Genomic DNA, 14,125 nt, shown 5'->3' with positions numbered 1-14,125 from the left:
GATTTGTAAATAGTAAATAGAGAGATAGTTATAAATACCAACCATTTTTTGCACCTTTATTATATCCAATTAAATTAAGGAAAAGAGAAATGTGATATTAGAATTTGGAAAAATGTTAGTCAAATAGTTGCTCACATGGTTTTTATTCAATTAACTTCTTCCAAAAATGTTGACATCTGGATCTGGTAAAAATTGTAAGTTGAAAGAAACATACCTTTGAATTAAGAAAATCACATGCCAAATTTTTAATAGTTTTTAAGTTCAATGTGGACTGGGGTACTGTGATGGCATCTCGAAGAAATCCAAACTGGAACAAAAAGGTAACTTCTGGTCCGTGGTCGTCCATTATTAATACTAAACAAAAAATAACCTAAAACATTTCATCAATATTGTTTAATTAGCATTAACCCTTATAGTGGGAAAATATTATCACAAATAATCTGACTAACTATATGACCTTATAAAAGTTGAAGGGGAAGGTACCGTTACTTTTGGTTTACTTTCTTTATGTTGGATTTCGAGCCTTTTATATGATAATATATAAAAAAGTAATTACGTTTCCTTACACGTTTCTATTCCATCTATGCTGAAACAAAATAATAAAGTTTGCGTTTTCAGCTGCTTTGATTTTTTAAGTAAAATTTTCCGATATCATAAACAATCACATTTCGCTGTTCACTCAATTTTCCTTTTTTACGAAATCACTGAAAAGTATTAGGTGACGCTACTTTTTAATGGCCACAGTAAAACAGCAAGCTTCTCTTTATTGGGATTATCATTTCAGCATTGAAGTATAATGATGTGCTAGTTTCATTCAATAGTTATCTCTGTCTAAATAATAATTAGCAAATTACGAAATTTGCAATTAGATTTGGGAAAGCTCGTAACCTATGTACAAAACGTAGCTAACCGATACTTAAAGCCTAAGGCAAGTCAATAAAATTAGAACAAAAAATGTTCATATTTTCACAGTTTTTGGTTTATGACCGCTGTTTCGGCAACACAAAATATGACAATATTCCCACATCTATATAATAATATAAAAAAGTAGTAATCATTATTTAAAATATGAAAATTATCGTCAAACTTGTACATTTCTGAATTTAAATGAATTTCATAGTTATTGATATTTAACGTAATGAAAAATTTTTGTTCTAATTTAATTGTGTTAAGTGGATTTTCATCAAGTAAAAGTCAACTCAGTTCAATTGCTAATCGTCTTCTATGCCATGCTTATAATGTATAATTTTACTAAATAGATCAATTGAGAATTGCGCGAGCCTTCCTAGGAACCTTTTGATATTGTCATTTTGGTTCTTAAATTTCGTTTGAAAGGTAAATTTCTATTACAGATTATGTAATTTCAATTTGAGTCGTAACTTATCCGACGAAACTTCATGTAACGAAAGCGTGGAAGTGGGAATCTTATTTCGTTTGTCGTCCTTGGATTTTACCTACCAAATTGATCAAATGAGCGTTTCTAACTTAATTGGTTGAAAAGAACCGTTATTGACTTTTCCATCGATTTAAAGAATTCCTATTCATCAACAATCGTCATAAACATTGACTAAAACTGATAATTATTTATTCTATACCATTATTATGGTATACTTAGAATTTATGTTCCTACCCATCGGGAAGAAAATAGTAGAATATGACGGTAACTAATCACTTCAAAATTTCAAAATGCTTGCAGCTTCGTTGAAGGAGGGATCTAGAGATCATTCGTCTGGTAACTTCACAACCATAGATTAAGGAGAAAAGTTGGTTATTCACCAAGATCGTCTCTCTCTGCAAATTTATCAAATCGTTCGTATCTGTTCGTTATTAATCGTTGTAGAAGCATCTTTCGTTTGTTTGCGTACAATTTGGCATCGCCGACCCTTCGTGTTTGTATCGACGTCCGTGATGAAAATAAAAATTGTATTGGTCTTTAAGCGGTTGCCTTATTTTTAGAAAAAGTTATAAGTAGACAGGTTCACATCAGAATTGTGAATAGTTGCTATTTATCGTTTTGGTGATGGTTAATAAGGAATTGATTTCCTTATTTTCATTTTGGTGGATGTGCGTATTGTGTACAATATAATTATAACAAACTTTTTATAAAAAGAAAATGAACTATTAACTGATCTTGGTGTTTTCAAAATGAGACAAGCTGTGGTTTTAGTTATGTTTTTAATTTCCTTGCCCAAGGACTCAATCAATCTCAACGAATCTATAGAGCCTCTGTTTCAAATTGGTAAGTATTTTTGGTATTTCGTTCCAATTATGAAGTGGAAAAACCATATTGGAAATTATATTTTGCATAACTATTATGCATAAAATTCATAAAAACCTGTTAAGTATCCATTTTTCCAAACATTTTTTTTAAATAATTTTCAATATAATAGGTATATAACAATAAAAGTAAGTCTTAATTGCTTTATCGGTATAGTTACTTAGTTGTTTACTTGTTTATTGTTGTGTAGCGCCTAGGTACTAAAAATTTCACTTTCCTTAATTTTAAATTGTCTTAAAAAAATACTGAGCTCATCAAAATGATTGGGGGGAAGTTCTCCTACATATTTGTATCGTGTTTTTGCACAAAACTTCATTATAAACTTCAAAATATAAAAACTGGGAGAACGCAGTGGCCACAAAATTAGATAGCTTAGATTAGCCAGAGTCTATTAATTTAAAAATATAAATGTATAAAATATAAATATTTTTGAGAGACTACAGGATTCTCAATCATAATAAAAGATAACATATAAGGTGTTTCACTTACAAAATAGAGTAGGATCCAATACCTTTTTGACATAACCTCTCTTTTAGGGATGCATTATCCAATAAAGAAAAATCTTTCTATCTTAAAAGTGTCGAAAATAGGTGGCCCTCTGCATTTATCGCCAATTCATAACTTACTACGTGGAACGTTTATAACATTTATTTTTTGGGAAAATAATGTATGGCGTTACTTTTCAAACTATTGTATTTTATCCTTTCCCTAAAAATTTTAGACATCACACAAAAGAATTACAGCGGCACTTAATAAGTTTCTTAGTATCTAGTTTCGGTGCGTCTTGGTTGAGGTGAACTTAAACCGCTAAATTGTTTTGTCGTCTTAAATTACCACTAAATTCACCCGATTTTGCAACTATTTTTTCAGATGTTTGCCTTTTCCAATGAAATCTTGTCCGAATGCTGAAAAAAAAGTTAATATTTGTTTATTTTTTGTTTCATCGTAATCAGGTTTGTGAAGAAATATCTGTAATTTTATCAAAAAGTTCGTTTTTTTTTGCATTTAAATGAACCTTAGTGTCTCTTAGTTTGGTAGCAGTATCTTTTCTTAGTGCTGTGTTGTGCAAATTGTCCTACTGCGAAAAGCAGTAAAAAGAAAAAAGTATGAATTACAATACTTCCCTATTAGCATCGCAATTACCTAATAAAGTTTGAAAGCTGAAATAATCAATTGTTCAACAACAGTTCTATATTATTGTAGAGCCTTAAACACCTACATACATTTCGTTGTCGTTTTTTGTTAGTTTTCCTTTGAACGTGATTTCGAGACATTATCGGATTAACGAGCACTTGTTTGAAATTATCTTCTTCCTCCTTAACCTGTTACCCCTGTTCGTCATGTTTTATTAAATATACGTGAACTGGTTAGTCAAGACGATGTTGTAGAGCCTTCTTCAATGTTAATTACGCATATACCGTGTGAACGACCAGGTTTATTAGACGTACCTACCCAGCCGAGTTACCGATTTTGCCATCATTAATTCTATGCCTTGGCTGGTGAAGGAGTAATTTAAAGATAAGAGATATAAGGGGAGTAATTGTTGCTTTGTGTTCAAATGAGTGGTCAGGAATCAGACCTGCAATGGTTTATGCTAGTAACTTTTTAAGCAGTACATATAGAAATACTGGTTTTGAATTACTTCCGCTGGTTACTACACATAATGCAAACCTTGTGTTGTAATTTATTTTTTTGGTAAGGAAAATTTAGTTTATAAAGTAGATCTGTGGCAAACTTCCCCTCTACAATTTCAAGTCTGTAGCGAGGTTATAATACACTTTTTGTAACTCGATGTTACCTTTTTTATAGGTAATAATTATTTGAATATATTTGGATTTTGGTAGCCGCCCAGACGATTCCTAAGAGGTTTTTCCAAAGTATTTTAGATTTTGTTTTATCTATCTATCTATGTTGTTAGGTCCGTTGAATCATTAAATAATAATTTTCTTATCTCAATTATTATTATATTTAGAACAATAAAAATGTAAGTCAACATGTGAAGATGACTGCTAGTTAGTTAACTATTCTATGCGGTTGCGATGTTAGAATAAATATTGTTTTGGCATAATTTCCATAAATAGAATAGCCATGAATATCTCTAAATATATATCAAACTTATGATAAGTAGGAATTTTCATTGACTTCTATAGGCAGGAGATTCTTTATTAATTGTGATGTCCAGGAGGTATTATTATTTTTAAATTTTTATGATATGCATAGCTTCTTATTTTCAAAAATAAACAGCATAGAAATTCTTCAAATGTAACAGTGATCTAACAAAAAATGATTTGCTTGATTAACTGACAATAGATAAAAAAAGCATGCAAGTGTGTATAGTTACGTTTAGATCCGGATTATTTTAAGGAGCTATTCTTCCGATTATGAGTAGATGAAATGCAATTTCTTTATGCATCTGAATAACATTCCTTCACTCGCACAGCCGCTAATAAAATCTCTAGTTTTTTCCAAATACAAGAGAAATATTTTGTATTAATTGCGATGACTTGATTTGACCACTTATAATTTTTCCAACGTCTAGTAATTATCACTAATTTTTCTAGGCACTATAAAAATGACTACTAACTAACTACTTAAAAAATACATGTTTTCTACTATTGAATTAACCGGAAAACATTATTTTATAACTATGGGGGTTAGAATATCCAGGGCGAACAACTGATATTTCTTAAAAAAAAAACAATTTTGCATAAGCACAAAAACTGTTTTAAAGATTTTTTTGTTGTTGTAACCAAGTGCGTAACAGAAATGCAAGGGGTGGCGTTACTTTTGAAAAAAACCTCAAAAACATCGAAAATTGAAATAATACTGCTAAAGCGTGCGAACCTTTGTATATATTATATTTCATACATGCATAGATAAACCACTTCATTTAATTCATTTATGCTAAAACTAGCTAGTTTATAAATATTATATATAAAAAATGGTGCTTCCAGAATATGCTTTTGCTTATTTTGTTTTGTTTTAAAAATTATGATCAGTGTACATATAGATCTGCTTTTTAAAGCAAGTTTATTATTTTTATTGAATGGGAACATTTTAGGAATGACAACTCTTTGGTACTGTTTGCTATTAATCCAAACTCGATATGGTTCTTACGTGTGAAACTTCTTGAGAGTAGATTAAAGTAATGAACGAATACGTTGGGCTTGTTATGCGAAATTCCAAAGGTCTGTCATTTAAATTCTACCATTTGTCGAGCTTTCGAATTATCCGGTAGTTTCAAGACAATTTTTGATATTTGGTGAATACAATTTTTCGACAGCCAATCAAAAACTTTTTTTGAATGGGAATGTTCGAGTAACGATATTTATTTAAATTATATAAGTTGCTGGTTACAAAATCCATGTAAAATTCATAAAATATGCTGACTGTGGTCACTCCAATTTGTTGTGAATTTGAATTATTTCGGTATAGTATGACTGCTTATGTGAGCATACATTTTTTGTTAACTGTGACTTATAAACGTAATTCTTTTGAATAAACAAATAAATAAATAAACTAAACCGCGAAGCTAATTGAAATAATTTTTAATGAAAAACGAATCACACAAAACTTAAAACTAAATATTTTCTCTTAATCGTATTTGACTGTAGTTTTTAAAATGAGGCTATTATTTAAAGTAATGTTAGTGCTAGTCATAAACTAAATGAAAATTTACTGGAAAATGTGGATTTCAGGTTCATGTGCCCCCAATTATTTTCGTTGTGCCTCCGGTCAATGTATACCATTGGCATGGCACTGCGATTCTCACCGAGATTGTGATGACGGCACTGACGAGCCACCGGAGTGTATTGCAAACCATGCTTGTAAATTAGAGCAGTTCCGCTGTGTCCTGACTGGAAAATGCTTGCCCAATGGATGGGTTTGCGACGAAGAACCTGATTGTGGGGTAATGAAATTGTTTGGTTTGATGTAAACAAATAGAATGACCTCGATATGTCAAAAACAAGTCCAGCCATAAAGAAATAACCCTATAGGTATTAGATAATATAGTGGCCCTACTACCGTAAAAATTGATACACCGCAGGCGGCATTCGTATTTTCGTAGAGTTGAGAATAATTTTCCGTGCATGCCTGTACATTTCACCCACTAATCTGCATTTTTTGTCATTTTCTTTCCAAACAGAGATTTCCACACACTTAACTCGTTTTCCCAGAACATGTAACAAGATTTAGGCATATGTTAAGAAAATACTGCCGTAAAGATGCCGTATCCAAACTTATTGACGATCTCTCACCGGCTATGTCTTTGAATGCCGCAAGGTTATTGGTGAAAAGAAAAATTTTAAATTTCGCATGTTGAATGGTCCCTTTCAATTTTTTTTTCATAGTTGCTTCATGAGTTTCTGTATTATTGACATGGGCAGGGCCTCTATATCTCTAGTGCCTATATGGAAAGAACAATTCCTGAACTATATATCGGTTCATAATGCGAGAGGTTCGCCCAGGTCAACAGCGAGTTCGTGGACAAGGTCAAATCAATAAGAGTGGTTCGAAAAGCAAAAATTCTAAAACTAATGTTTAGATAACGGCAAGCCAGGTGCGCAGGGCAATGTCAAGCAGGTACCAAGTCAAGCATCAGTGTCGGAACGCCCTAGGTCGCGGAGATCGTTAATAGGCTCATACGTCAATACCACAGTTGTTTCCGCACGTAAGCTGGGCATGACAGCCTGCAATCTTTTTTAAGGGGTTAGGCCCCAAACATTGACTTTGGGTGTAAGGATCATAGCAGAACTGAGAAAAATTAAAGAACGCCTTACTCTGGTTCCGCAACTAGTACTGAACGCATAAATTTTCCAACAGTTTAAACGTCCGTTTGGTTATCAAGACAGTTCTTCGGTTCAGATTGGCTGAGATTGCTTTGGCGTCTGCCACATTAATATTAGCAGCCGAAGAAATAAAGTTGTGGAATTGTATCTTCTCCTTTGCTCGCTTCAGTTTTGACTGAAACCTGGTGCCTTGATGATAAAGTTAGTTTAGTAATTTTTTAAGGGTGAAGGATGAGCCATATTTATGAAAAATTATATTTCATTTAATATTAAATCGACTAAATGTGCAAGAACTGATAAAAACTTTAGATATGCTCTTTGTGAAATTAATATGTCGAATGAAAATCTGTTGATTGGATCTTTTTATCAGTCTCCTACTGGTGATTTGGATTTGTTTGTCCATTATCTAGATTTTTTGAGTGATGAAGCTATAAAAGGTAATGAAAGAAGTTGTTTTTGTTGTTTGATGGTGATTTCAGTAATAAAAATACTTCTAAAATTTCAAATGTTTTTATTTCATATGATTTGTATCAAACTATTTACGAAAGCACTCGGGTAATGATAGTACAATCGATAACATTTTTATCAATATTGATCGATCAATTTTGAACTCCCAGGTAGTGATGCCTATGTTTGAGACCATTTTCTGCAGTTGATTTTATTTCCTATTTAAGATAAGGAACCTTCAAATACCGTTGTTCAGGCGATTATTCAATGAAACTTCGAATATTAGTACCGTTCAAACTAAACTGTCAAAAGTTGACTGGTCTGTTTTAGGTGCTCTTGGAAATAACTTAGATGAAAAATTTGTTTATTTTCATAGCACATTTTTGGAAATTTTAAACTTTGCCTTTCCTTTTGAAAAAATCGTTTCCAAAAACTCCTATTCCAGGAAACCATGGATAACTCCAGACATTATTAGTGAGAGTGCTAGGTTTCGGGATCTAAATAGACAACGCAAATTCTTTCCATGTCAACACAGTCTAAATAGTTATAAAAAATTGAAAAAATCATCAAAAAATGTCCGCTTCGCAAGGGATAACTCTAACAATGATCTAATAATATTTTGAGAACTACATGGAGTGTTATTAATCAAGAAATGCTGCCATCTTTGAAACTTCCTGGGTGCTTTGTTAACTTGAGTGGTCAAGAGACATCTTACAGGGCGGTTGCTGTTGAAGAGTTCAATCTTCACTTTTTTAATAGCATCCAGGGACTTTTGCTTGGTGACCCAATTGCTTCGATTTGTTTACCATCTTTATCTCCAATAGTCTTAATCCTGCCCCAATTACTGATGCGGAAATCGTGGATATTATTTTGTCAGTTACACAGAAAAATACTTCCTGTCGTGAGCCTGAGCATATCTTGCAAATTATTCTTTCTCCACTGGAACTTTTACACCTTGCTTACAGAATGCAATTGTTTTTCCTCTTCACAAGAAGGGTGACATTAGGTCAGTTTCGAACTATAGAGGTCAGTATTTTCCATAATCTTTGAAAAAGCCTTTTACATGGGTCTGTTATCATTTTTGTAGAAAGCGTTAGACAGATTAGGCAGTTCTTTCACACTACAAACATATTCTCAATTTAGATCAAAACCGGAGAACTGCCTGTGCATTTTTTAATTTGCAACGTGCATTCGACGTTATCAATATTCAAATGCTTCTCAATAAACTATTTGTTTATGATGCAAGTGAAAATGCACTCAAATGGTTAAAATCTTCTTTGACTGATAGAAGGACAGCTACCTATCTCTCTTTGCTGATGATGCAGCTTCCGCATCTAACAGCAATATTTTCGAAATATCGGGCAACAGTACCAACAACGTCCTTAGCATGCAATCTTATTGCCCATCTAATAATCTTATTTTGAATGCGGAGAAAACGGAGTTGTTTATATTTTTGACATTATCCGATACCTGAAATCAGGTCTATGAAAATACATTTGATTTGATTTGACAAAATTTTGCAATTCAATAATGATTTTTAACTCTCTCGCATTAAGAAACAGAGCATAGAATTCAATATTCTCATTTTACCAGGTGACATTTGTGCCTATGTCATTATTTTAGATGTATGAATTTATACGTAAATAACTGGATTTGTTTTCCGGATTTTCGTATTATGACACCTTAGCCACCTAATCTAAATTATTTGAGTGGCAATGGTTGTGGAATTCTTCTGAACCTGCTACAAATTTCACATTCACATTTTCCTTATTATTCGAGATTCGTTATTTCTCGGTTTTATTCGTCCTATAGAAGAGTCTGATCCAGCGTTAATAAAACAAATTTCGTATATTCTTTGTTTCCGACTTTTTCAAAAAAACGCCTGTAGATCTGTAAATATGTAAGTCTACTCATTGCACGCATTGGCAAAATAAAATTTAAAAAATGTAACAATGTTATCTTAGGTGCATGAAAAACAAACTTATTTTCATTTTTCATATAAAAGGTGAAGCGAACAGATTTAAAGTATCTTTTTAAGTTTTTGTGATATAAGAATCGTTTAAAATACGTACATGCCATTTAAATTTGGGTGTAAATATCTAAATTTGGTTGTAAATCAATTAATTTACCACATGTTTTTATTTTTAGTAGTTCTCTTTTTAGGTTCCTTAATTTATTTTTCAAATGTTTTTGATTTTATTGAAAGGTATCTCCTGAACTTGGACCAGATACGTCTGACGAAGACTCCCAACATTGCGCGCGAGGTGTACATTGTCGCTGGAATGAGGCCTCTTGTCCTAGTGGATTAGTGTGTGCTCATTTGGAAACATTTTGCGATGGCATTCTGGGCGACTGTCCCGGCAATAGTGATGAATGGGACTTTTGTTCTAATTCAACGACATCTTGCGCTAGAATGCAGTGTAGTTACAAATGTAAACCAACACCTTCAGGTGATTTAATAATGCTTCACTAGATCGTGTTATGTTAATAATAAAGTTTCTTGGAGTATGCTAGAAATTTAGTCATCAAATCTAAACTGTGAAGCCACACATTTTTTCAGGACCTCAATGTTATTGTCCTGAAGGTCAACATTCCGATGGAAGTAAATGTCTAGATGCCGATGAATGTGAATATGATGATTCATGTTCACAAATTTGCACCAACACAATTGGCTCTTTCATTTGTTCCTGTGTTAATGGGTATGTGGCGAATGGTACCGATTGTGTCGCTGCCGACGGTAAGAGAAATTCACTAAAATCCTTTACAACAACAATTATTGATATAATATTGAGTGTCTAGTTAACAATTATCAGGGTTAGCAATACAGCTAATAAGCACTAATTCGCAATTTTGCTCGAACATTGACTCCTTGAACAACTAATCACTACCCAAATCACAGTGGTGAGAGTCAACTTAGGAACACTGGAACAAGCGTGCAATAACGAGAAATATTGTCCATAAATATGGGAAATATCCTGTGTAAAAAATATATGCAAAGATATTCGAATCAACTTGTTACTATTGCTTACAAGTGTCTATGCTGAAGGATGGTGGTGTATTTTATTTTAAAGAGCTAATACTAATGTAGCTACAGAGAGATTTGTCAATATCATAACGTTTTTCTTACATCTATTCCTCGGTGTGCTTGTCGCATTTGTTAATATTTTTGTATGTGAACAAACTGTTGAATATGCTTCTTTTGTACCTATATTATGTTATCGGCTTGAATCTTACTTTTTTACATGCTATTCTGCCTATGCCAATTTTCACGCGGGTTTCATTGGCAAAATGAATGCATGAAAGGTTGACCTTTCATTGACGCACGCGATACCAGTTTTTGTATGTCATTGTATGTGTTGTATCTATTGTATGTCAACTGCACTGGTACATTTTTTGACTGACCCAGTGACACCAACTATAAAAGGCTAAAAAGAAGTTAAATATTGTTCCATATTTGGTTAAATGATAAGTGTGTACCAAAAAAAATCAGTTATCGACATAGATATATTACAAAATATTTATGTGTTAAGTTTTAAGTGGGTTCTTAAAAGGCTCCACCTAGAACCAGAACATGATACTGGCCATTAAAATCTGTTATAAATATTAATGTCTAGAATTTTGTTTACTAGCATGAAATGTTTTTGTTTAAAATATAAAATATGGACTGTTCTTAAATGTTTAAGCAAGTTTACTGCTAAAACATCTCAACTTAGGCAAATGTTCTATGTCCTGCTGTCGTTCTTATTCACATATTAATTTCATGTAGAGTAATTTTTACAATTGTGAATCTTTGCCTTGATCTTAATAACGATTGCTAGTATTTTGGGTCTTTGATTGCCCGTTTGATAGAACTAAGGCAAGTCCAAGTTCTTGTGATTATATTCGATATTGCGTGTCCTTTTGTTTCATTTTATAATCAAAATTTTGTTTTGTTTGATTGTGATGATTTTGTGGACAAATGGTTTGTTTGACTTGGGATTCATTGCTGCAAAGATGCTGAAATAACGTCCCATCACATTCTATAATATATAGTTTGTCTCTATAATTAAGCTTTCTAGGTTCATATCTATGATAAGACTTCATAACTTCGGTAATGACTTTCTGGTGTAGTTACACACTATCAAGAAACGCTAACATTCATATTACATGTTAGTGCGTTTATTTAACTCTGCTTGCTCTAATCAGTGTTTCTTGCATTTCCGTTTGGCTTAAATTTTGCCAATGAATTTTTGTAAAAAGGACATTTTTTAAAAGTATATTGATTTAGAACAAAATCTGTAGCTACCTTTTAAAATTTATTGAGCCCTAGAGTTGAAAAAACACACAATTATATTTGTATAAAAAAAATTTCACGCTTTTTGTAATGTGTTATATTTGTTTTGTAGATTCAACTTCACCTTCATTAATTTTTTCTACTCAAACGGAGATACGAAGAGTAACGTTAGGTGGAGAGACTTGGCCAGGCAATTCAGTTCTTTATCTGCTTAATAGCAATGCTTTAGAATTCATTCACCGAAACCACAGTACTTGTTATATACACCACAATGTGACAAAAGCTTCTTTGATGTGTGCTGATATTAATGACTTCAATCAGAAATGGCAATTGACTGTTATATCACCGCTGCTGGAGGTAACAAACTACTGTTTTCTTAGAATTAGTTTAGAGCACAAATTAACAGGTATCTAATTTAGAAAAAACTACATTAAAATTTAAACGAGAAAATAACTCAAGTGACTATAAAGTTTTTTTTTGTTTTCCCTGCTTGCTGATTTTGATTGCATTTAATTATCAACCTGGAAATATGTTTTTAAACTGTCATTTCCGTTGCTTCCACAATGCTTCTGATCTGACACCTATTGCTGTTTTGTTTTTGAAATCTAAAATGGGGACAAAAAAAATTGAATATTGTTGATGTTTCATGTTGTTTCGTCCAGCACTGTTTAGTTTTTATGATGTTCTCTTTCATAACACTCAATTCTATACTGATATTCGGAACCGGAATTGAGTTTTAATTTTGTTTGATGTGTCATAATATTTTATTTATGGTGATTATGGTTATCATCCTTACTCTAACAAACGCAAGGATTTTCAAAAGTTATCTATGATCAAGTTCATTCACAGCGTATTGACTGGAGGCACCCTTCTAATATGCAAACATTAATTTTTGAAGACTAGTTGCCGTATTTGTAATTTTAATCGTATGACTTTGTTGTTGTTAATGAATATGAATGAAGTTATATGTGTTAAAATTTAGCACAAAATCTTTTTGTTTTTTTTTTTGGTAGGTACTAGAATGCACGATTCATGTAACAAAAAAGCTCTCGCCAGATAGTTCACACAGTATTGGTTATTTAAATCTTACACAAAGAATTTTCTACATAAACAGGCAATATTTTCTTATTTTATAAAAGTCTATGTTGCGGTACAGTTATAACATACACATACTTGTAAGAAATCGAAATGAGGTAGCAGTGGGCAAATCCGTTGAAATTAAGGGAATTATTTTTGTAATAATTAATCTATTGTAGTATTCGCTTTTATGACTTTTAATTGTTATTATGGTATAGGTAGAATTTATACAGCAAATAGCAGTGGATTGGGTGTCAGAAAACTTTTATTTCTTAGACGATCAAAGAGAAATGATCATTTTGTGTACTAGAAGTTTGCAGTGGTGTAATTTACTCATTGAATATGAATTGGCGAAACCTAGAGCGCTGGCGTTGGACCCAACCACTGGCTATATGTTTTTTACAAAATGGGGCCAATCGCCACCTATGTTAGAAAGATGCAACTTGGATGGAACAGGAAGAAGGACCATCGTTCAACATAAAATCGTTTATCCCTATGGTAGTTTATGCCTTTAATATATCTGGCTCATAAAGTTTACATTTAATTTTATGTCTGAGGTGTAACTATTGATTATCCTACAAAACAAGTTTATTGGGTAGACACATATTTAGACTACATAGAAAAGGTGGATTATGATGGCAAATACAGAAAAACTGTTTTGAGAGGGTCACTGGTACAAAATCTGTATGGGATCACGGTGTTTCAGAACACTGTTTTCGTTTCCTCATGGTACAATAATAGTATTCTTGGATTTAACAAATTTGAAAGGGATAAATTGAATCCTATGACTATTGTGAAAAATATTAGTAGGCCATTCAATGTTTATATTTATGATAAACTGAGACAACCTGAAAGTGAGTTTTGACACTATTGCAGTAAAATAGAGTTTAATTATTTTTGTGGTTACAGTTTTGCATCCTTGCAATGAATCTCTTCACTGTGACCATCTATGTGTACCATCTTGGACCACAGAAGGTGATCCAGTAACTAAGTGCCTTTGTGCCTCTGGTTATATCCACGTTGAAAGTAAATGCATCGTGAGAACACCTCAAGTCTTTCTGTTAGTACTGAAGAGCCGTCCATATTCTGTTAGAGGTGTTAATTTAAATACAGGAAACGATACTTTAGTTCCTATACTGAATATCGGCAGAGCTAGTGATTTGGAATTTGATGCAGTAACAAAATCCATATTATACTTTGATGGACATGGTGAAACTATACAAACCATTTCTATCGATCAGGTAAACAGTTTTGGTTAGT

The 14,125-nt window shown here is 32.4% G+C and overlaps 2 protein-coding genes across 12 annotated transcripts in view; one reads left to right on the top strand and one right to left on the bottom strand.

The window, feature by feature from the left end:
- LOC132708437 (serine/threonine-protein kinase D3) overlaps nucleotides 1–774 on the bottom strand; it is a 30,412-nt gene extending 29,638 nt beyond the window's left edge. The window contains exons 1-2 of one of the 4 annotated variants that reach the window (XM_060680803.1): nucleotides 567–774; nucleotides 215–307 (exon numbers count right to left, since the gene is read on the bottom strand). Coding sequence is in view for 3 of the 4 variants with exons in the window: in XM_060680802.1 (XP_060536785.1) it covers nucleotides 215–346 (132 nt within the window). In the remaining variant the exon portion in view is untranslated. Of the gene's footprint in view, nucleotides 1–214; nucleotides 371–556 lie in introns of all 4 variants that reach the window. The other 3 variants (XM_060680802.1, XM_060680801.1, XM_060680800.1) reach the window with 3 other exon arrangements.
- Nucleotides 775–1,818: 1,044 nt separating this feature from the next.
- The window catches only part of LOC132699410 (prolow-density lipoprotein receptor-related protein 1), a 50,859-nt gene continuing 38,552 nt past the window's right edge, over nucleotides 1,819–14,125 (top strand). For 2 of the 8 annotated variants that reach the window (XM_060666110.1, XM_060666125.1), the window contains exons 1-8: nucleotides 1,819–2,239; nucleotides 5,977–6,188; nucleotides 9,722–9,965; nucleotides 10,076–10,252; nucleotides 11,901–12,145; nucleotides 13,084–13,363; nucleotides 13,423–13,719; nucleotides 13,775–14,106. In XM_060666110.1, the coding sequence (XP_060522093.1) occupies nucleotides 2,146–2,239; nucleotides 5,977–6,188; nucleotides 9,722–9,965; nucleotides 10,076–10,252; nucleotides 11,901–12,145; nucleotides 13,084–13,363; nucleotides 13,423–13,719; nucleotides 13,775–14,106 (1,881 nt within the window). In that variant the 5' untranslated portion in view covers nucleotides 1,819–2,145. Of the gene's footprint in view, nucleotides 2,240–5,976; nucleotides 6,189–9,721; nucleotides 9,966–10,075; nucleotides 10,253–11,900; nucleotides 12,146–13,083; nucleotides 13,364–13,422; nucleotides 13,720–13,774; nucleotides 14,107–14,125 lie in introns of those variants that run through there. The other 6 variants (XM_060666092.1, XM_060666101.1, XM_060666120.1 and 3 more) reach the window with 6 other exon arrangements.

The sequence above is a fragment of the Cylas formicarius genome, unplaced genomic scaffold (assembly GCF_029955315.1).
Source record: "Cylas formicarius isolate icCylForm1 unplaced genomic scaffold, icCylForm1.1 PGA_scaffold_10__41_contigs__length_53128322, whole genome shotgun sequence".
Lineage (NCBI taxonomy): Eukaryota > Metazoa > Arthropoda > Insecta > Coleoptera > Brentidae > Cylas > Cylas formicarius.
This window is presented reverse-complemented; position numbering and strand designations above follow the sequence as displayed.